The following is a 24,074-nucleotide window of genomic DNA, read 5'->3' on the forward strand; positions in this document are numbered from 1 at the left end:
TCGCGGCCGAGTCGGACTCTGCTGCAGCCGGCGTGTTTTTTAAAACTGTAGCGTTGACTGGAGGTGACCACTGACTGGAGCCAAAAACAACTGACATCATGCACGCAGCAGTTACGTAGTGACGTCGAAGAAAAACATTTGTTATAATGAACTGAAGCGTTTTAGAAATCAGAAAGGTAAATTCCTAAAAATAATTAAAAAAAAACAAAAAACAGACGATGCCTCCATTTCAAATTTTGATGTGGACACATTTTCAGTGTCGACGCCAGTCAACTAAATGTGGCAGCCCTACTCTATATATACACGTGTGTGTGTGTGTGTGTGTGTACACATATCTATGCTTATATATAGAAACAGATGTGTGTGCCTGGAATTCTGTGTGTGTTCCTCTTTTCCCACATTGCAGCATTGGTTTTTGGTTTTGGGCTAAAGTATGATTTTGTACGCTCCTGGGCCCTGCCTTCCTGCTGTACACTTAAGACCCGTGTACCCAGCGGGTCATCACCCTTCTTCCCACCCGTTAAGGGAAACAAGCTCCCTCCCCCTGGTCCAGTGTACAGGCAACACCATAGTCTAGTCTGTGGTGCTCTTCAGTATGTTTGATTTCATCTGTGCTTTGGGGGGGGGGGTCAAGTACTGTGTGGTTTTTATTAGACAGATGGGTGGATAAATTAGATGAGTCTAGATTATGGTGGAACACTCTTGCCGTTGTCCTCTGGTCTCAGGAGTTTTTGGCTACATTAAATTCAGACTCTTCATCTAATCTACTCCCAGTTCAGTGTCAAACTGTTTGTTTTCCCTCGTCTGCGCGGGTTGGTTCAAAAGGGCGGTTAAGTCAGGATGAGATGCAGGGTAGGGTGTCGTCTCCAAATAAAAGCCTGCTAATGATGGATGCAGTCATGCATACATCATGCGTGAAAGCATTTCCTTTTACAGATGAGTTACTGACACAGAAAAAAATGCGGCCAACTTAAAAAAAAAAAAAAAAAAAAAATTGTTTGTATTCTTTTTTTTTTTTTTTCCCAATTTTATATGTGACGCTAAAAGCACTCTATGATAAGCCTTCAACAGGTATCCGCCAGGATTTTTTGTTGCCGGTCCGGTGTCCGGAAGGAATTTATTTCACTGGACAAATTTGAAACTTACCAGTCAGGTTTCAGTAACAGTCTGTGTTACAAACGCAAATATAACGTACACCTAGGCTGACGAAAGAATGAGAACGACCTCAAATCAGTTTGACTATTTAATGAACAGTAACGGTTCAGCAAAACGATCAGCAGCCTAATGATTGAGCAAAACCTCAACGTTAGCCGCTAAAATGTAGGCTATTACGAAACATCTGTAACCTATAACGTCTGTAACCTGTTTAAAATAAAGGCTAGGCCCGCATGGCATCAGATGTAGCCTATAGGCTATCGGGTAACATTTTATTTTTTCCTTTTTTTTTTGCAGCAAAGTCCTCTGCTGCCCACTTGAAATCAAACGTGTCCAGTTTGTTGTTGCGGCATGAGCCGTGTCACTCTCTCCTCCTCCACACGACTTCGCGGGGATGGCCTACACATGCCGTTATAGCTGCCTTTTCTATGAACATTATCACTGGACGTTTAGACTGGCAAGTTTTTCCATTTGTTGGTTTTTATAAATGTTACCAGGTCAAAACCGGTACTTACCGGCTAATGGAAGCCTTGCCCTTCAAGTGTGCCTTTCGAAAGTGAAGAACAAGCAAATACAGACTGTGAAAAATATAAGATAACGTCTAATTTCTCCGAAATGGACATTTTGGTTATGATTTCGCTCTGCTGCATAGTCAGAAAGAAACGGTAGGTGTGATGCCAAATGCATTTTGACTTATAATATCCGTGACATGGAGATTAAGGGCTGCCAGGAATTAGTAGTCATTTTGTTCTTAATATCTGATGAACTGATTTGAGGTATTTTTTTTTTTTTCCCTCCGTAGACACACCGTTTAGCAGTCACACTGGCTGACCGTCACATGATTGACACTTACTGCACCGTGGCCTTGTGTTAGAGAATGAGTTGTCTGACCCAGATAAAGAACTGTCCTAACCTAACCTTAACCTTGCTTTTGTTTGTTTGTCCCCTTATTGATGAGCTACTTCTGCCTCTCTCTCTATAATTACCCGCGTCAATAGCGAGGAATGGATTCCGACGCCATCACGAAGATCGTGCTTGTGTGACTCGCATATGAGAAATCTGTTCTGAATCCGGCATGTCAAAGTCTGTGGGCTTACGAATACGCACACACGCACAGGCACACGCACACGCACACACACAGGCACATGCACGCACACACACACGTGCACACGTACATACACACACGTACATACACACACACACACACATATATGTATATATATGTTTCCACATAGACTGAGACTGTAGTTGATTTTCTGGCAATGGTTTCGCTCACTTATTCTGCCTTTCATCTGTCTTCCCCACGAGACACTTTCTCTCAAGTTGTGCATAGCCCAAAATAGTGTAGGCGGTAACCCATTACAGAGGTCAATGAACTGCGTTTTATGTTGTTGAGGTTGTCATGTGTGTATAAAGTGTGTTTGTGAGTGTACATGCATGCACTAGTGTATGCATGTATGCTGTTCTGTGTGTGTGTGTGTGTGTGATGTGGTATGTCAGTGGGTAGGTGGGTGGGTGAAATGTGTGCATGCATGCATGTCTTGTCTACTTTGTGTGTGTGCGTGTATGCAGAGAAGTTTCTAATGAGCCGTGACAGCGTGGACCTGGGGGTTTAAGGTGTGTTGGGAGAGCAGTAATGGAAAGAAAAGAGAGAGAGAGGGAAAAAAAAACAAAAACGGAAGGAAGGGAGGTAAGACGGTAACACACCACCTGCTGGTCACGTCCTAATACCTGCGCCTGAATTCTCCCGAGAAAAGAAACAAAGCCATGAACAAAACTCTTCACCTGCACATGCAACCCCCTTTGCTTCACCTCTGAAACCTGCTACCGTCTCTCTTTTTTTTTTTTTGTTCCAAAACAAAAGAAAGATACAGAAAGAAAGAGGACGATGTTACAGTACATGAAGCGATAAATGTCATGAAATTGTGCTGCGATGCCTTAGTTTGGCTTTAGTTACGAGTGAGTGAAGAATGGTTGCATAACATAGTGAATTGCGATTTGACATACCCCCAAAATTCTATGATAAACACTTCTGTGAAGTGAAAAGCAGAAGTTGGTGGACTCATCCTTTTTTGTACCTCCATGTTGCCTTTCCCTGTCAAATGTTGTAAACCTCACATTGGAAAGAAGTGCGCTGCTTTGCTACTGTATGTGGGGGGAGGGGGGGGGTAAGGCTCATAGCTTCTTTCCTGTGTGATATTTATCACTAGACTTAGAGAATTTTTGTTTTTGTTATTTTCCCTCCATTTTTTCCCCCATGTGTAAGTTAACAACAGTGCAGAGAATGGTGATGGGGGTGGGGGGAGAGAAATTCTGGCATTTCATTTCAGTTAGAGGAAATTTGTGCGTGAAATAACCGTTTGGACTGCTTTTTCTAAATGGACGGAATTCCATTTGCAGTGCGAGAACTGCTTGGCAGGCAGCCAGTGTCCAGTTTGTCCTCCATAACCAGCCTCATCTTTCCTACGGGCTGGAATTTAGGTCAGACACGGCTGGGCCATTGCCCACGGATTCACATTGGGTAAAAATATTAGGCACTACTTCAAACACATTACATTCAAATGTCATAGCGTATTTCACCTGTAATCCGAGGCCGGTGTGTGTGTGTGTATGTGTGTGCGTTTGTGTGTGTGTGTGTGTGTGTGTGTGTGTATGTGTGTTTTGGTTATAAAAATACCAAGACAAAAAAAGCATCCTGATGCTCAGGAGTCCTGTCTGTTCTAGTTATCTTGTCTGTCAGTCGCTTGTACAACAGTTAGAACTGGTCTGGATAAGTCACTTAACATGTGTCCGTGTCACAAGTAATACAGCAGCGCCTCTTCACATTCGTAGAGGAAGCCCGGGTTTTTAGACCGTTACGCAGTCTCCCTTTGGGTGCTAATCCACCGCAAATTAATTTGTTTCAAACTTCAGCGCTCAGTTGTCAAGTAACTATGTGCCCAGTGGCTTTGTCCGCCTGACTGAGGCAACGGCCTGTCGAGAGTCGAGCGGCTAGAGGATGGGTTTTTCGCAGCTTTAATTACTGTAATGAAAGTGTGGTTTCTGTAGTGGTGTTTGGTGCCCTGTTGCTGGGGAGATTCTTAGGCTCGTGTTCAAACAGAGGCTTTTTTTTTTTTTCTTTTTCTTCTTTTTGAACTGGAAAAAGGAAATGTGTTTGACTGAAAATTTGACTGTGCTCCTCAGGATAGCCAAGACTTTTGATTAAGCTCAAAATGACTACGGCTGTTTTCTGTAAACCATAAAGCATGACTCGTTAAACTGACAAAGAAATGTTAAAATAAAAATCTTGTTTTTGTACGGTTAAACTGAAACCGTGACTGTCGTTGCCATTTCTGGTCTCAGCTGATTCCGCCCTCTCACAGTAGCTCAGCGGAATGAGTTGACCTTTTCTCCGTTCTCTTTCTGCATGTTTCAGAGCGTCGCTCCGGCCCGAGGCCGGTACCTCCAGCGGTTCCATGGGCTCAGCCAAGCCTAACGCTCCCGCGCACAAAATCTGCCTGGTGTGCTCCGACGAGGCCTCGGGGTGTCACTACGGGGTGCTCACCTGTGGCAGCTGCAAGGTCTTCTTCAAGCGTGCTGTGGAAGGTAAGACCCCCGCCACCCCCCCAACACGCGCACACACGCGCCCCCACCTCCCCACCCACCCTCCCCCGCGGGAGATTTCCTTGACTTAGCCATAACTCACGCTTCTGATGGTCTCTGCGTAATGTCGTGGAGTGGAGATGGAGGGTTTTTTGACTGATGCATGTTATTTCATGGAGCAGAGACCTGTTTCGTCGCTACAGTCTTTGAAGTGACTTTTAAAAGATACTTCATCTGTGATTAGAGACATGTCGATGAGCGTTAATGAGTACACTGTCAGTTTAGACTCTGGTAGAATGAGATTTATAAGTATCTGTCCTTCGTTTGGAGACATGTTCTACGCGTATCAGATGTAATCTTTCATCACAAACGGCTTTTTTTTTTTTTGGCTGTGCAGAATTGTATGATTCTAAGTTTGTTTCTTTTGTAGAACTTCGTTGAACCCCAAATGGCTAGTTTTGTTTTTGAACTTTGAACTCATAAGTTTAAAAGCAGCCGTTGGCCTGACAGTGTGTGAATACTGCGTACGATAGCAAACCTGGAGAGGAAGTACAGTGTTTGGTGAAGACTGCTCCGGTTCCACTAAAGATGGAGCTTGAAACTAGAGAAAAAAAAAACAACCAAATGAGTTCTGTTATCTTTCAGCCACAGGAAAAGCTAACCGTCTCTAAGAATCTCACCTCCTGTTCCTTCCATCAGAGTTTTGTGCAAAAGGTTACCCCAGCAAAGTCACCCTGTGGCTTACCCTATCGCACTGCCTGAATCTGCAGCGTTGGCAGATAGTCAGTCAGCTCTCCGCGAACCCTGGATTGACTGGTCATTGTCATCAAGCGTGTCTCCTGGCAAAGTTACCTTCAAACGAGAGACTTAGTCATGATTAGAGCGTAGGGTTTAACCAGACAGATAGTGCCCAACAAAAAGGACACACACACAGTCACGCACAGACAGGCACGCACGTATAGGCACACACGGTTTAATAGCAGTGAGTTGTGTGTTACGGTAGAGTGGACTTTCATTAGCTCCACTGCAGCTCTTGGCCAGATTAAAAACCGCTTTGTCTCACTGTCGCTTATTCTGTATCGGTATGTGGTGAAAACCTGGATTAACACGGGAGAGTTTTCAACACCATCTGCAATCAGTGTCAATGCCGTCACACAAATGCCATGATGTTCTCAACAGCTGTGGCTATATATTAATGATTAGGTTTTTTTTTTTTGTTTGTTTTTTTTATGGAGTCAAGTTAAAATGACTAAAGAAACGTAATCCCTTTGCCTGTTTGCTCCGTTTGATCCAATGTCATTGGGCTGTTACTCCATTAACTCCTCATGTGAATACTGTGAATACTGTGTCGCGTGTCTGTCGGGTGTGAAGAAGAGAGAGATTATTTCTTTGACACTTTTCTCTAAGTGGAGCAGTTGCAGATGATGAAATTTTGATTGTGTAAATGCGTCATCAAAACATGCTAAGCCGGTAGGTTTCGTTAATGATTATATGGGTTTGTTTTAAAACACTGAGAAGTCTGTCTGTGAGTGGGAGATGCTTTACTGTTCAGTAATAATTTTAATATGATTTAAGACTGGAGGACCTCAACTAATGCAGCCAGAATGACAACCAGAAATGCAAAAATAACAGATATGAATCAAAACTAAAACATCCCTGAAACTCTGTCATTAAGAATCCTGTTTTTTTTTTTTTTTAATTCATTCGTAAAATGTGAGACTATGAATTCTGCCTGAAATCCAATGCTGAAATGAACTGAGGTGGATGAAAATGAATTGCTGGCCTCCTGCGAGATGGTTCTGACATTTTGTTATCATGTGTGAAGTTTTCTTCTTTTTTTTTTTTTTTGAACTCAGCCGTGTTTCATAAAGTCGTAAAGATTTATATCTGTTATTTTTGTCTTTCTTTTCCCTCCCCCCTTCCCCCCCATCCTCGGTTGTTCTGGCTATGGTGAAGGATGGAGAGCTCGACAAAGCACCGATGGTAAATAAGTTTGCATTTGATAACGCTTTTGCTTTTAAATGATTACCCCCCACCCCCACCCTCCCCGACATCCCCAACTCCCACCCTCGCCCCTTCTCCCCCTCCCCCCCTCCCCAAAACACCTCAAATCATCTCAGCTGAGCACATAGCACCTATCCTCTGGTGCTCTTTGTTTTCTCTTTTTCTTTTCCTTTTTGTTTTTCAATTGCATGCGTTTGTGATTTGATGAGTCATGCAATAATTTGTCTAGCGTTTTTTTTTTGTTTTTGTTTGTTTTTTTTTCCCCTGTAACTTTGCTGTGGCAACCCCTGACACATCTCACACATCAAAAAACAGGATGGTTTAACGTCACTAACATGTACTCCTGCGGTTTTGCATCGATAAAAATCGTAAAATCTGTACTGTTTACCTGTGTCCACCATTTGCTTTTTGTCATGTCCTCATCAAGATTGGGGGGGGGGGGTATTTTTCCAGTTTCTTCGATTTCACATTCACTTCATGCAAAACAAAACGTTATACCACTAGTGATGGAGAGAATGGAACCCAATAAAATCACAAAGTCTGAATGAGCCAGTGTGTGCATGTGCCACCTTAAAGAGAGAACCTGTTAAAGACAGAAAGAGTTTGGCATAAGTTTGGGACAGAGACGTGACGGTTAAACCAGCGTTAATCCACTGGCCTGTTTTATACCGGGCTGGTTTAGTTTTTTAGCTGTGCTCAGGAACCAGAATGATCCTTCAAGACAGTTAGTGATGTGCATAAACACCAGTATCCCAAGAAGCAGCGTCTGCTCAACAGGAACGGAAGCAGATGTATCACTGAACCAGTACGAAAGCTGGACGTCAAACCCCACAAATGGCCTTTCAGTTATGGCTAATTATAATCCGAGCGATGTCTAATCAGCCAAGCGCGTTTTCTCGTGACGTATACACTGAAGGGAGAAAGTGGTAAATAATTCATCGCGAAAAACAGTTAAGACTGAATTAAACGCAAGTTTACAGAGTGATGCCTACAGACCAAAAACAGTTAAGACTGAATTAGACGCAAGTTTACAGAGTGATGCCTACAGACCAAAAACAGTTCAGACTGAATTAGACGCAAGTTTACAGAGTGATGCCTACAGACCAAAAACAGTTAAGACTGAATTAGACGCAAGTTTACAGAGTGATGCCTACAGACAAGAAAAAGTTAAGACTGAATTAGACGCAAGTTTACAGAGTGATACTTACAGACCAAAAACAGTTCAGACTGAATTAGACGCAAGTTTACAGAGTGATACCTACAGACCGAAAACAGTTAAGACTGAATTAGACGCAAGTTTACAGAGTGATGCCTACAGACCAAAAACAGTTAAGACTGAATTAAACGCAAGTTTACAGAGTGATACCTACAGACCGAAAACAGTTAAGACTGAATTAGACGCAAGTTTACAGAGTGATGCCTACAGATGGTTTTCTGAATAGCATCAGCAAAGGCTGGATGAATCAACCAGTCAGTCAGACTTAAAGCAGTAGAGCCGCGGTCACGTAAAATCACACAAACATATCCATATCCAACACATCAATCCAAAACTCAGGGAAATATCCCCCACAGCCTCATCACCATGGACAGTGGACCCCACACCCCCCACCTCCACCCCCTACCCCCAACCACCAAGACTAAATTGTCACTGTTGTTTTTAGCTGACAGATGATTTCACTGCGTGACGACACAGTGGTGACATCTCTGTTGTGTGGGAGTGAGAGAACAGCATAGGGCATCTTTTGTGACGCTCATAGTGATCGACGCACTGGGCTCTCTGGCCATTCCCCTCTGCGTTTGTGTCTGTTAGAGCATGTGTTCTCTCTCTCTCTCTCTCTCTCTCTCTCTCTGCCCAAACGGGAGAGCACTGTTGGCTGGTGCCAAACAGACAGTGGCAGATTGGATGACGAGATTGGAAGGGAGGCTCCTCTCTCTCTCTCTCTCTCTCTGTCTCTGTCTCTCTCTCTCTCTCTCTCTCTCTCAGTTTTTAGTAATTTTTTATTCTATTTACCGGTACCATCATCTCTGTGTTTACCTCTGGATCGTTAAAGAAAGGAGAAGGAGAAGCTCAGCGTGCTTTCCCCACTCTTCAGTCTGGGTGTGTCGAGCAGTTCTCCACGGCCGTCAACTGGGTTGCGCTCAGAAAATACTCGGGCGGTGGACTCGTTTTCCGAGGACGGTTTCTGTAGAAATATTTTGGCATGTGGCCAACTGAAGCATTTTTTGTCTTACTGATGCATACACCACACCAGTGTGGAATTAGGTATTGCACTTTAAATTTTCTTCAATTTAAAAACTTGTTTTGCAGTAAATACTTAGGTGTGCTTTGTACGAGAACTCAAGGGCCTTTAAATACCACGGCGAGCTGTGTGGCTTGTTGACTCTTTTAAAGCACAAACCCAGCGTGAACTGCTAATGACTGGAGCCCCTCATTTGTCTTTGGTGTCATCTCTGTCTTCTTTGTCACTGAGAAGGCTGAGTTGACCTTATTAGCCATTTTGTTTAGGGTCTCTTCTCACACCTGTCTCTGTTGCAAGGAACTGCCTGTTCATTTTCATACGAGAGCTTGACACGCGTTGTGAACAGCTTTTTTTTAACCTGGTCCCGTTACCTCGCCTATAATATTTCTCCAAAATCAAAAAAAGACCTCACATTCATGTGTTTGCCCCCACTGTGCCACTGTCTGTGTGAGGTGGGAGAGATATGCAGATATAATGGTGAAGACTGACTTTTGGATGTGCTGTAAACTGAGCCGCAGGCTCGATTATGGTGAGCCAGGGCTTGGTTTTACTACGCAGGGTGTTTTAGCACGGTGCTGTGTGCAGGGTTTGAGCTAATCCGCTTAAATCACTCGTCAGCTGGCGAGTAATTACCCCTTTCTTCTCTCTGCTTCTCTTTCCTCTTTCAGGCCAACACAACTATCTGTGCGCCGGGAGAAACGACTGTATTATCGATAAGATCAGGAGGAAGAACTGCCCTGCCTGCCGCTTCCAGAAATGTCTCCAAGCGGGCATGAACCTGGAAGGTAACCCACAACCGTTGCCCGTCCATCTCATTGCCCGATGGGCAGCCGTCCGGGCCCAGGGCCTAGTTCAGTCAAGCCTCTGTTCCAGTGCTACAGCGACAAATATTTATTTATTTATTTATTTTGTCGTAGTTTCAGTCGCTCAGGCTCCGTTTTCCCACTGCACCACACAATCACACTAGAAAATAAAAGAGTTTTGAGTCCACGTTTAATTACAGTAGCCTTTTACTTCCTTATGATTGTTCCAGCAAATATTTAAATAGAGCAGTATCCTCGTGATGGTGTGTTTGAATTGGGGAAATTTACAGCGATGCGTCAGTCGGGTGTTTTCGCTGTCCCTTCACGTCAGAGTGTCAGGTCTCTCAAGTCCATGGATTTACCTTTTTTTTACCATATGTTCCTGAGTCAAAGGTCAAGCAGGTATTTTAGCACCTTGCTCAGACCCACGTCTCCACTGATTGGCTGAAGTGGTTCATTGCTTTGTGTCTGTTACTGCTTTGTGACCTCACTGGCAGCGCTGTGCCTACACGCACGACGTTTTCAGGTTTGATGGCACAGGAGAACGCCGCGTAGAAAACACTTTAAGTATAGATATCACCTTTAACTACAACATGCAAAACTGTATGAGACTTGAATGATTTGTCTCTTTGGAACGCAGGAGAGGGGAGGGGAGAGAAAAAAATAAATGAATCAGTCGTGGCATTGCTACGCTAGCAGAGATCTGTATCCGAGGCCCAACCGGAGAGGCTCTCTGTTGCCATAGAAACGTTTATGATGGAAATGCAAAAAGTGGCGTGAAATGAGAAATGTATTTGGTAACCTCTTAAGCAGAAAGGCAAGCTCTCTCCTCTACATCAAATTTCTCTCACTTACACATCAAATGTATTTCCTTTGAACTTCAAATCTCTCTCTTTTTTTGTTTAAAGTGTGATTTTTATTTTTTTTATCAGTAACATTAAGATCTAGAGAAATTTAGATGTATTTTTTGTTGCAGCTGAAAAAGCTTGGTAATGGTTCTAAGGTAACGCAGACACTGGAACTAAAGTGCCTTCTTACAAATATTACATCATCTGAATATGTTTTCAAAATTTCACTCCAAACAGGAATGACTCGCTCTGTACAGTATATAAATATTCATAAAGTAGAATTTTTATAATTTCTAAAATCAACTTGGTCCTAGCTTGACTGCTGTAAATATTTGCTTTCAGTTTTGGAGTTCAGCTCTGATATCCTTGTCCTACTATATCCACATATTTAAAATTCCTTTTGTTTTGGCCTATAAAGCCATTATTTTGCTTTGAAGCTCTATCCTAAATGACCTCAAAGCTCCTCAGAGGTCCTTGTGTTTCATCATTAAAGGCTCTGGTATAAAACTGTTCATTAAACATTCACAAACTCAAGTAGCATCTAGCTGAGGAAAACTCTCAGCGATGAAGTGCTTTTTTTTTTTTAACCTGCTGGTTGCCAAAGCACACTCTGCGTGTCTTCCCTGTGAAGCAGAGGGAAGTGTATTCATGTCAGCCTGATTCCCAGATTTATACCACGGTTCGGTTGTCGCTCCAGAGCCCCCACACGGTTCTGTATTATTTTTGGCTCCATTTTGCTCCCTTTCATACGTTATCCCAGTTTATCTCTGCTGACTTTGTTCTGCTTATTCACCTGTCAGCGAGTCCCACTGACACTTCGGGATTGGCTGCCGTATTGTCAGATTATCGCGGATGTCTTAGATGATGTGTCTCGCTCCGATAAGCGTTGCATTTGTATCTGTTTGGAAAGGATAGGAAGGCAGAAAACCAATAGGCCACACAGCGTACTTACAGATAAATACAGGTTTTACATTCAGCCTGGTTCAGTTACACTCACAGAAACGATGGAGAAAGATAGCGGCAATGTAAACGTTCCTGTGAAAACAAAAGTCTCTTTTCAGCCCATGTAGCCGTGTAAAGCACAGTCGTGAAATGGAAAATTGCCTGCTGGCTTTATGATTTACTGGAGTGTTTCGGAGTGTAATTATGTTAATGCCATTCAAAGTGTAACTACAGATTTAGCGCTATTCTTATAACGTGTGCATACAGGGCAATTAAACCGACAAGTCGTTTGTGATTTCCCACCGTCATAGAAAAAAACGGGAAACTTCTCAGACAATATAGAAACATTACACAGTTGAGCAAGCATGAGGCATCCAGACCTTTCTTCCATCTTTTTTTTTCTTTTTTTCTTTCTTTGATTCTAGCGAGGAAAAACAAAAAGTTGGGCAGAATGAGGGGCCAGCAGGTCTCCGTGGAAACCACCCCTCCGATCCCAGAGAACCGGGTGTGTTCGCTGGTGCCCAAGACCATGCCCCAGCTGGTACCCACCATGCTGTCCTTACTCAAGGCCATCGAGCCCGAGATCGTCTACGCCGGTTACGACAGCACCATCCCCGACACCTCCACCCGCCTCCTGACCACGCTGAACCGCCTGGGTGGCCGACAGGTCATCTCCGCCGTCAAGTGGGCCAAAGCCCTGCCAGGTGAGTCCCCCGCAGCCCCGCCCCTCTGTCACGCTGCCGCCACCGCCCACCCCTCCCCCCGGCACTCAGCCCGGTCTGCTGCGCGCACGAGAGAGAGCGCGAGCGCATGACTTGCTAATCTGTGAAAGCATTTCCTCCGCTCCTGGCTTTGGGATGGACTAAGTGACCCAGCAGAGGAGGCTTACGTAAGAGCCACGCGGTTGAGTAAACTCGGTCACGCTGGACTTCAGCACCTACGCTTTACTCTTCATTTATAGTTCAACAAAAGGCAATTTTAACAGTCACTTCTTTTTATGTTTGTTTTGTTGTTGAACAAAAATTTGATTCTGTTGGTTTTTGTTTTTTTTTTAACGTGTATTTTTTTATTTCCTCAAAAAAGGTTAAGAAGTAACCTTTTTTGGCTGGCAATGCGACATTATTAATAACCTGCACCTTTGCTTTGTTTGACTTTATTCTGCTACATGTGTTGTGCTTAGGTTAGCCTTTATGCCTGTTTTTTTGGCAAACATATCTAACATTTCAAATGGTGTTGGACATGGCGGCAAGTTTAAGGCGCAGAATGTGCTAGCAGTGTGTGCTACCTCACAGTCATAAATAATTGAATGAACAGTGTTTTGTCAGTGATGCAAGTGTCAAGAAAGAAAGTCGTATTCACATACACCAAGAAAAACACCTATTTGTTAAAAAAAAAAAAAAAAAAAAAAGGTTGTTCTTGTTGAAGTTATTTTCGTGTGTCCTGATCTCACAAAACTTGTCATATGGAAGGACGCCAGTCTTAGGGAGCGAGTGACCTTCATTTTTGTTTTGTGTTTTTTAATGTTTTATTAATCTTGCATTTAAAAAGCCGCAGTCGTACTTGAATTTTAATCACTTGACAATTAGCATTTCACAGAGGCACTGAAGAAGTTTAAGGGAGATGCAAATGAAACGTATGATGGAATGCATACAAACACACAGATGGTGATTTCTATTTATTTATTTATTCTCTAAATGTGGTGCATGAATCTGTCTTGTGTGCTCTTTGCGCAGGCTTCAGAAACCTGCACCTGGACGATCAGATGACTCTTCTGCAGTGCTCTTGGCTCTTCCTCATGTCCTTCAGCCTGGGATGGCGTTCCTACCAGCAATGCAACGGAGGCATGCTCTGCTTCGCTCCGGATCTCGTCATCAACGAGTGAGCAGCTTTTTGCCCGTTACAGACCGGACTCGCTGTACCCCCCCCCCTTCGCCCAATCATAAACCAGTTTAGACCAGCACACCTTTATTCCAACGTCAGGTTTCTGTCAGTTGGCTGTGGAGGACGTAGGCTTCGGTCCAAGGCACTGTGAATTAGGTAGCAGTGCTTACAAACTGAACGCTGCTGCCTGACACTCCTTGTCTGTTCTATCTCTCCACGTCAGGGACGCGTCAGAAGTTGGTAATCATGTTCTCATGTTTCAGCAGGTTTTTTCCCCTCAGTGTAACCTCTTTTTTTTTTTTTTCCTGTTTTTTTGTTGTTGTTGTTGTTGTTTTTTAGGGACCGGATGAAGCTGCCGTACATGAACGAGCAGTGTAAGCAGATGCTGAAAATCTCCAACGAGTTGGTCAGGTTACAGGTGTCGTATGAAGAGTATCTCTGCATGAAGGTGCTACTGCTTCTCAGCACAGGTTAGCACCTTTTCCCTCTTTTTCTCCAAGGGTAGAAACTGAACCCCCTCCCCCCAGAAAAAAAAAAGAATGATGATACATCTAATGCCTTGTCCTAATGTCGCTGTAGGAAACAGACATTGTGTCTTGTTGAGAAAGTGTGGTGATATAGAAGTCAGAGAGTCTCAGACTGTCTAATGATACAGTTAGGATGGAGAGGAAGGATAAAGACAACAGTAAAATAAAGTACGGTGGTTAGACACACTTGTTTTTAAACAAGCTTGTGATAGTTATTCTCTTCAATAAAGAAAAAAAGGGAAAAATCCCCAACAAAACCTGTTTTTGTTTGGCAAGTCATTTACTGAGGAGTGTGTTTATTTTACCATTTATTTTCAGTAGCGTTCACTTCTAAATGAGCTCAGAAAAGCCCATTCTACCCTTCAGATTACTCTGAATGAATGATGTTCAAATGGATGCACTTAGATGTGCTTTAATGACTTCTTTGAGAATTAGTGCTTTTCTTAAAGAATGGAGAAGACATGTACCTGTAAATTAGTGTAGCTGTAAATTGATAGAGATTGAGGTGAGGGGAGGGGGGGATTTGGGCGAAACCCCCCAAAAAACAGCAATTTGTTGTTATTGTTCGAACGTTACCCCATTAATTGACTTTCGTGCGTGTTTTTTTAATCACCTTTTCTAAAGTTTCAGACTCTAAAAGTCCATCTAACGACAAAGAACCTTTGTATCTAAAGCTTTGTAGTTACATGAAAAACGTCATCGTTTTTTTTCGAGTTTGCTGGTCTTTTTGCTTGACGCTGTGAGAGAGCAGCTTTTCTCTACCGCTGCCATCTGATAAGAGAGGGGGATATGGTTTGGCTCTGTGAATTACTCTTTGTGATGTTTTGCATAAGCGTATGTCAGTTTAATAGGGATGTGCCATATAAATCACTCTCTATCACCAGGAACAGTGGGATGGTAACAGACTCACGGATACTCCCATAGTTTTGCATATTGTTCCTTTGACAGATGTGAGGTTGTGATATTGTTTTGGACTGATTTGAGGTTGTGCTGTGTAGTCTTTGATGTGAAGTTGTGATGTAATCTGTTGTGTGAGGTTGTACTGTAGTCTTTGATTAGAGGTTGCGATTTAGTGTGTCTTGTGTGAGGTTTTGCTGTATAGTCTTTGATGTGAGGTTGTGATCTAGTCTATTGTGTGAGGTTGTGGTGTAGTCTTTGATATGAGTTTGCAATTTAGTGTCTTGTGTGAGGTTGTGATATCAAGTCTTGTAGTGTAGTTGTAGTTGTATTTTGTAGTGTAGTCTTCGATGTGAGCCTGTGCTGTAATCTGTTGTGTGAGGTTATGATTCAATGTGTATTGTGTGAGGTTAGGATATAGTCCATGACTGATATGAGGTTGTGATATGGTCCCGACTGATTTTACATTGTGAAGTAAGGTTGTTGTTGTGTGAGACTGATGTAGTCTGTCTCGTGTGAGACTATGATGAGGTCTATGACTTAGTGAATCTGTTATATGGTCTTTGATTACCAAGAGGTTGTGTTAAGGTCTTTCTCATGTGAAGTTGTAACATAGACTTGGACTGAAAAAACCTCAACTCAGACTGCCTCTAAACACTACAGTGCTAATTTTATGGAGAGAACCCCCCCCCCCCCCCCCCCCCCCCCCCAGATATTAGACATTATTATAGGCACATTCTCATGAGAGGGTCCCATGCTTCATGGTGGTGTAGTATTACTTATCTTCTGCTCAGCTTGATTGCAGTTTTGGATAAGCATGCGTGCTAAACAAACATAACTATAAATTACGTACATGATGTGTATATATATTTGTAGGTTAAGTCTGATCTTCGTGTGGTGTGTATGCGGTGTTTCCTGAACAGCCAATCAGACAGAGGCTGCTCTTAAGATGCTATAAAACCTTTGATAAGACAATATGTACTTGTCTAAACCTCAGAACGAACAGCACGCGGTTTACGTCGCGTAACTCAAACAACACAGCTGTCCGTCTGGCAGACCTGTGACGTCATTTCTGCTATTGGGTGTGCTATCGTACGCAAATCGCTGCAATGGGTCATAGATTATGGGTAATTACACTTTAGAGGAAGAAACAATATTATCAGTATTATCAATGTTGTTCTCAAGGTCATGTCTGTTGACTTTATTAAGATCTCTATGAGAAAGTCACATTGTGTACAGAGGAAGGGGGGGGATTTCCATTTTTAATATGTACACAGGTTACCGTCACAGTGCAGATACTATCTGTGTTGTGTTTTGTTTTGGTTTTTTTGCAGGACTGATAAACTAGAAGTCGTGGCAAAAAGGAAACAAACATTGAAATCATTTAAGATTTATAGCTCAACCTGAATCTAACTGTTGTAGGACATTTTTGTTCGTTTGTTTGTTTGTTTGTTTTGACCAGGTTAGTTCCCTGTAGTGCTGAGCCGCTGGTGTGTGTTTGTGTTTACAGTACCAAAGGATGGGCTGAAGAGCCAGGCAGTGTTTGACGAGATCCGCATGTCCTACATCAAAGAGCTGGGCAAAGCCATCGTGAAACGGGAAGAGAACTCCAGCCAAAACTGGCAGAGATTCTACCAGCTCACAAAGCTCCTCGACTCTATGCAGGAGGTGAGTCAGTCTCTCTCTCTCCCTCTCTCTCTCTCTCTCTCTCTCTCTTTTTTATTTCCGCTGTGTAGATAATCAGCATTACAGATTGTGCATTAAAAAAAAGAAAATACTGAAGAAGTCTAGTGCTTTTTGAATGACCAAAGCTTTATGTAACAGTGTAATGTGCACGGCTGGCCAAACACATGTGTATCCCTGGTCTCACTGATATGGTATAAAATGTGTGGCCTACATTCAGAGAACAGGCTGCCTTACTGAAAAGCAACAGCTGAAGGCTCTCTGTCTGGGATCTGTCTTTATCCTTCACTGTGCCATTGCTGAAAACACACACACACGCACACACACACACACTCATGCACGCACACAGCATCCTGTTCACTATAGAAATGTGCACCACTTGTGTCCACAGATGGTGGAGGAGTTGCTCAACTTCTGCTTCTACACGTTTGTGAACAAGTCTCTGAGCGTGGAGTTTCCCGAAATGCTGGCCGAGATCATTAGCAACCAGTTACCAAAAATCAAAGACGGGACCGTCAGACCCCTCCTGTTCCACCAGAAGTGACTGCCTTAGACAGCCACGAAATGCCTTAAAATGCCGCCCGACCCCTGACCCCCCCCCCCCTTTGACCCTTAACCCTTAACCCTGACGGAGCCAACTTCTGCCCCTGCCCGTGCAGAGGTCAACCTGCCATGTGGGAGTAATGGGAAGGTGAGGCGTTTGTAAGTGGGATTTGAGGTGAAGCGATGGAGTGAGAAGGGAGGAGAGAAAGACAGAGAGAGAGAGAGAAGGAAAGACAGGATGACTGGTGGACAGGATAAGCTCACATTCAAACCCTTTAGTCCAATGAAAGCCTATCCTAGCACCTCGATTGTTGTGTTCAAATCAGAACGAGTCGAGAATGGATTGTTCTGGGTTCTTCTTCTTCTTCTTCTCCTTCTTCTTCTTGGTTTTTTTTTCTGTTTGTTTTTGCATGTACACTGCTGAGATGTTTACAGAGGTATATTGGAAAAGGGAAAATGTGCCTTTTTGTTTATGTTTTTTTTTTTTTTTTAAGCTTGTGTTTTATTATCTCAGTCACTTCTCTGTCCAGTACAGCTACGCAGTGCACATTCAGTTGAGTTTGTTTTCTTCTTGTTGTTGTTTTGTGATTGTGTGCATGTGTTTGTTCTGGCTCTTTCTGCGCCCTGTTTCCCAGTCTAGAAACAATCACATCTTATTATTTGGTTTTTTTTTCCCCCTGTTGTTGGCAACTCAGCGATCTTGAAGAGGGGAGCTTGAAAATCAGTCCTATGTTCCGGAAGCTTCAGGATGAGACTAAGGCCTGAGTTTTGTTTTTCAGGCCTTAGCTGAGCTCAGCTCTCAAATCACAGGTTTTTGTTCTTGTTTTTGTAAACTGATTTAAGTGTCTATTCCTGCCCACATAACGGGGAAAAAATATATTTTTCCTTTATATCTGATTTTTTTCTTTTTCTTTTTTTAATGTTTAGATGATTCAGTGATTTTGTACATGTTCAGAAGCAAGTTATGAAGGGGAGCTGTCTCCCCTGGACACATATCAGTCTAACATTAGCATGTAAGGAATAATGACTTAGTGTGTTACTCAGCTGAGGGGAATTTAGAGGACGCCGGGTTTTTTTTTTTTTTTCTTCTTTTACGGTTTTTGTTCTTCAGCCGTCCACTCGCGTGAAGGCTTTGAAGTGGTCCTGTCCTGTACTCTGTTGGTGTTGGGTGTGCCTCACATGCCCAATGCTTGGCACCATTCCACAGGCTGGGAACAGATCACATATTACGTCCCAACGAAAGGCCTTGCCGCGGCCATCCTCCGACGGATCGTGACTACGTCCGTGTGTGTCGGTGGGCACCTTTTTTTTTTTTTTTAAAGAAAACGTGCGTTGAAAGTCTTCTTGTGTTTTGACTGGATTCAACCCCACGCGTGGCGCCAACTAAGCAAATTTACCATCGCGCGGTAAATGCTGAATGACAACAGTGTTTGTTTGGGGTTTTTTTTTTTTTTTGCTTGTTTGTTTATTTTGTTTTTTCTCTTTCTGTTCTAGTGTTCACATGCTGAATGTGTTGTAGAAACTGACATACATGGCTATTCTATGCTCCAGGGTGTGTGTGTTTGTGTGTGTATGACACAAAAAGTAGTGTTTTATTTGTCAAACTGCACCAAGCTTAGTGAATACAGTCTATTGCTACATAAAACACATAGTTTATAAGCCTTTTAATAACTGTTTTTGTCCATATTTTGATATGCACGTTCATAAAGCTCGAAGTATTTTATGCTGTTTTCAGTGTGATCTGCACATTTCCTTTTAGACAAAGAAAAAAAAAAAAAGGAAAAAAGAAAAGAAAAGATTGCACCCTGACGTGTCTATCTTTTTGTTTGTTAAAAAGAACTCACCAGCTAAAAGCCATTGGTAAGCCAAATCAAGAGAACAGAGAACCATGAGTGCATCTGATGATACAACTCTCTGCTTATGTGTACAACGACAGTGTTGACGTCAAAACCGCCTCCAAAGCATGTCCCCCCCGCCCCACCAAATTCATAGTTAAATGTCACTTTTTGAAAAGCCTTCTTTGGTCGTATGCTTTGATTGGATATGTTTATGACAGATCCTCGGTTGCAGTGCGCGTTGCGTTTGCATTGGCAGGTGAAGACGGGACGCTGTTGTAACTGGTGTCATTTGTATGTGGTCAAAGCCAAGGCGCTCCGGCTGACACAGTGCCTCATGGTTTTCAACCAGGAGAAGGGGCAGGATTTCATCACTTACTTTCACATACAGTGTTAACCCCCCGATTTCTGTTTGTTTCCTCATTCAAATCAGCCCTCTAAAGATCATGAAATTCACTCCTATATATACATATAAATATACATATATATATATAGAGAGAGAGAGAGAGAGAGAGAGAGAAATATATCTCACACATATTCTTCAGTACTTGAGCAGAGTGTTAAGGCAGGGGTTTAAATATGAAAACAATAGACTATATTTTGTGACAGATTATTTTTACAAGGACAAACGGTGTCAGTGATATGTGAGATGCTTTTTTTTTTGTTTTGTTTTGTTTTGTTTTTATAACTGTTTCACAGTAGGCCTTCTTAAAGGGAGACAGAGAGCCATAAGAAAAAATAAAAATAACAAAAAAAAAATATATCACGTGTAAATTCAGGAAGCAGAAAAAACCATGGATGTTTCACGAAAAAATCCCTAACCATTTTGTGAGAAATTGAAAAAAAAAGAAAAAATTGAAGTATATTATATGGATCCTCTTTGATATCATTCATTTTACTTAAAGAAAAAAAAAGTAATTTTAATACACATGAAAGATAAATATTTTATTGTTTTATTATTTTGTTTGTATTTTGGCAAATAGTTGAATTGCAGATGTACTTTTGAAAAAGTGTTATAACACGTTGTCTAACTTGTATGTAAATGTAAATTCTATATATCAATAGGAAAGTTTAAAAAAAACAAAACAAATCACTGTGTTTTAAAAGAAACAAAAGGCAGAGGAGGGGGGTGGGGGGGGTACTGGAATTTATTTTGTATAGTGCAACAGAGCGACCAAAGCAAAGCAGGATAAAAAAAAAAAGAAAGAAAGAAAGAAAAACAAAAGTATTTAGAGTAGTTACATATAATAACAGTAGCACTTCAGAATCCCACTATAGTACTTATTACATGATCTCCTTTTCTGTTTGTTTTGTAACAGGTCTAGGCTTTGGTCTCTTGTATATCGCTGTGAAGACTAACCAGTCACTTCAAAAGGAAAATGAAAAAAAAACGAGAAAAAAAAAAAAAAAAAAACGAAAAAAAAAACTGTGTGTGAAAGTAAAGTGTCGGAGACTAAGAATTTGCACTACCCTAATACTGGTCTAAGAAAGTCTATTTTGTACAAAAACATGCAAATATTATCTTCTAAGATTTAAGGGCAAATCCTGTTTGACTGGTTTATGGCTTTCATTAAAGTCTGTATTTTTTTTTTTTTTTTTGGATGTTATTTCAGTTATGTAAATGTAATCCAATGTAAAGAACATACAATGTCTTGTTTGTTTAAAAATAGTTTTGTATTACTTCTGTATTACAGCTCTTCTGTAGTCATTGTCAATCTTTACACCTATTTGATTAAATGTTGGACTAAAGTTGTGTGTGCGTCAGAGCGCTTGTTTACTGTAAGTTTTCTTCTTCCTCATCTTTCAGCTTTACTAAACCACATCTCTAGTTTGTGTTTTATAGCCGCACACAGTGTCTTTTTCACAGACGCCTCTGATCCACGGTCTCATACATTCTTTTCCCTGCACAAACGGCGACATTAAACCGTACCAGCGCAAAAAAAAAAAAAAACCCCGCAGGGCGCTCTCTGTATAAACCTTCCCTTACCTGCCCACAGAAGAACACATGTGTCTCTCCCTCCCGCCCTGCCCAAAACCAGCACAGTCACACGGTCCCTATGGCACCGATGGGACCAATTTACAAAGAAAAGATCATTTAAAAAGAAAAGATAATTTAAAAAGAAAAGATCAAATGATTAAGAGACAAAAGGAACGTAGGTCACGTCTTCAAACATCATTTTTTTTTTTTTTCCGTTTTAATTTTTTATTTTTTTTAATAGAGAAAATCTGAACAGCAATCGTCAAAGTTCATCATATGATTTGATCTCCTAGAGGATAATTAAGGCTCAAGAATGGGAAAAAAAGGAGAAAAAAAATTTAAAAGGGAAAAAAAATGCTAAAAAATTAAGTTAGTATGCTACAATACAAAATATAATTTTTTTTTTTACATAAAAATTATACCTTATCGACTGTCATTATTTACAATGTTAATACACGCCAAGAGAATACAATTCAGGATTTTTTTTTTTTTCTGTGAGATTTCATCATAAATAAGAGTGACTTTTTTTATGACCATAAAAGCAAATTCACATTGACAATTATTTTCTCCCTGCTTAAAAGGCAAGAAAAAAAAATCTCTTAATGTTTTTTTAATTTGTCTCCCTAAATACAAAATGAGAAAAAATCTTCTCAAAATTCTGTCTTTTTCTTTTCAGATTTAACAAAAAAAAAAAAAGTTTTCTCATAGTAGTTCTGAGAAAAAAAAAAAGAATCAACAACAAAAGGAATAAAAAAACAACAACAAAAAAACAAAAATAATAATAATAAGCAGACAAATCTCAACATAGAGAGATGAAGACATTCAAAAAAGGCCCTGACTGCACAGAGACAGCGGGCGTGTCTGGTCACGCCCAATGAGAATGCAGCTACAGCAGGACGGCAAGTGCTCACACTTAAAGCAACTCTCGCTGTATAAGTGTCTTAATCCAGTATGCCACACACCCAGAGTCCTCTGCGATTTCGGGAGAAGCAGCAAGTTGGTCCCAAGACAATTTTTTTTTTTTCCCTTTTCCTATCGAATGGAAATCCCTTCTCCCACTCCAAAAAAAAAAAAAAGAAAAAGAAAAAAAGAAGAAAAAGAAAAAAATGAAGAAGAAGAAAGCAAGGGCCAGTGCAGATGAGAGAAACATGAAAGATTAAGGCACTAGCTGGAATGCTAGATGAGCCAACTTGATTTAAAAACGACTTTTCTTAGTCATGAATGCGTGTCCTTGGGCTGCATTTGAGATTCACATCCATCAAAAAAAAAAAAACCCAAAAAACTGGACTGAATCTATTCTGGCCTCCCACTCATCTCTGGCCCCGAGTGCACGCACAATGAATTCCCTTCCGGTCCAAAGCTACAAAAATTCCACATAATTTTCAGGTATTAAACCCGTTTTCCCATCCAGCGTGCCCTCCAGCCAGCCAGGTTCCCTTGACGGATGAACTGAAATCAGAAAACAAAAGTTGTCAAATACATTAGCCTGTGACCCTAACTCACTGTCCTTTTGACAACAGTGAGTCTACACAACTGAAATGGGTTATTCGGCTCGATAGGATTAGGAGACAGAACTTTGTTATATAAATGTCTAAAACAGCATTTCCCCATCGCAGTGCCTTAAGGTGAACTCGTGTTACAAAGAGTTTCCATACTGAAAAAAAAGTTTCGAATTTCTCCAGTTATTATGTGAAGGAAAACGGTAAGCCTTTACAAAACGTCCATCAAATCATCAAATATGTACAATTTCAATAAAAAAATACCATTGCAAACACTACTTAAAATAGCAGCTTTTGAGTATGAGAGGGAATGTGTTACATTTTTTGGATTACGTTGTTAACATTAGTCATCAAGTAAGAGACTGGAAAAAAAAAAAAAACGCAATTTGGCAGAGTACAGTTTGGAGGTAAATATACCAGCAAACTAACTCTGGTCTAAAATGATTTTCCAAGCTCACAGATAAAAAAAGAAAATGAGGCAGACTGAAAGAATGTTCTGGTGTGGAAAGCGTGAAGCTTGTCTTCTGAGGCGCTGTGCTTCACATCCAGGGGCTTTTGCTATTCTTATGGAAGATATGATCAAAGAGAGAAAAAAAAAGAAAAAACTCCCACCACAACTAATAACCTCACTGTCAGGGCTTGTCTGTGTGTTTTCATACAGGAGGCAATGTCAGCGGGACGCTGCTTTTCGCCGAGGTCACACTGGGGTAGACCGCAAGCATGCTAATCTACAGGGCTGTCTCTCACAGGCGTCAGGTATCCAGGTGAATTCAGTTAGCATTACTGATGTCGCCCTGACCGTTTAAGACCTGCTGCAGTCCCACCCCCACCCCCGTGAGAGAAAATTCTGGAATGTGGCCAAGAGACCACACAGCAAATGTTAGGTCTCTGCAGCGGGATTAGCGAAACAAAGATCAAACCGAATCAGAGGCGTCGCCGCTAATATCGTAAAGAGGCGAGAGAAAACAAAGAAGCTTAGCGAGTTTGACGACGTCTGTTGTGAACTCACCGTTTTCGAAGATGGTCCCCGCGATGAAGGAGAGCTCAGACTCGTGCTCTGCTTTGCAGGCGTACAGTGCGCGAGCCTTCCTCATTGGTGGGCTACACAGACCGAGAGACAGACAGAGGAACACAGAGGTTTGACTTTATTTGACGCCCAGTATTGTTAAAATCCGTCAAGTTTCCCCTAATGCTCAGGGCTTAGGCATGACTCTAAGAACAAAAAAAAATGAAAAATGGCAACGAGCAACATTTTCACAGGAAAAAAAAAAAAAAAACCCAGAAACTTTCAACAGAAAGAACACATTTTCAGTGCTCAATAACACAATCATTAATTCCAATCCAGGAACAATCTATTAACAACATTTTTCTTTCCTATTACTTATGGTAACTTATCAATACATCTCAGATTTAATGAATGTTCTCATTGGACTGCGGCCTGTGGACTTGAGTCGATTTTAGAGGGTGATGTCAACATCTACATGCACCTGTCGTCTGCTAAATGATGTCTGTAAGGTGCAAGAGGTCACGCAGTCAAAATGACATCACTGCAGTCAGTGCAGCTGGACAGTCTGGCTCCACACAGTTCAGATTTACCCATTAAAATCTGTAGCCTGTATCTATTTGTAGCCCGAGTCTCTGCTGTTGTAACTGTCCA

General features: G+C 41.7%; 2 protein-coding genes across 4 annotated transcripts in view; one reads left to right on the forward strand and one right to left on the reverse strand.

The window, feature by feature from the left end:
* LOC115829828 (glucocorticoid receptor-like) overlaps positions 1-19,844 on the forward strand; it is a 45,236-nt gene extending 25,392 nt beyond the window's left edge. For 2 of the 3 annotated variants that reach the window (XM_030793991.1, XM_030793992.1), the window contains exons 3-10: positions 4,571-4,740; positions 6,694-6,720; positions 9,650-9,766; positions 12,000-12,278; positions 13,308-13,452; positions 13,795-13,925; positions 16,390-16,547; positions 16,954-19,844. In XM_030793991.1, coding sequence (XP_030649851.1) covers positions 4,571-4,740; positions 6,694-6,720; positions 9,650-9,766; positions 12,000-12,278; positions 13,308-13,452; positions 13,795-13,925; positions 16,390-16,547; positions 16,954-17,106 — 1,180 coding nt within the window. In that variant the 3' untranslated portion in view covers positions 17,107-19,844. The remainder of the gene's footprint in view (positions 1-4,570; positions 4,741-6,693; positions 6,721-9,649; positions 9,767-11,999; positions 12,279-13,307; positions 13,453-13,794; positions 13,926-16,389; positions 16,548-16,953) is intronic. The other variant, XM_030793993.1, reaches the window with a different exon arrangement.
* Positions 19,845-22,266: 2,422 nt separating this feature from the next.
* LOC115829366 (rho GTPase-activating protein 26-like) overlaps positions 22,267-24,074 on the reverse strand; it is a 66,191-nt gene continuing 64,383 nt past the window's right edge. Inside the window, 2 exon segments of the mRNA XM_030793458.1 lie at positions 22,267-22,367; positions 23,427-23,518. Of these exon segments, the coding sequence (XP_030649318.1) occupies positions 22,279-22,367; positions 23,427-23,518 (181 nt within the window). The 3' untranslated portion in view covers positions 22,267-22,278.

The sequence above is a fragment of the Chanos chanos genome, chromosome 16 (assembly GCF_902362185.1).
Source record: "Chanos chanos chromosome 16, fChaCha1.1, whole genome shotgun sequence".
NCBI lineage: Eukaryota > Metazoa > Chordata > Actinopteri > Gonorynchiformes > Chanidae > Chanos > Chanos chanos.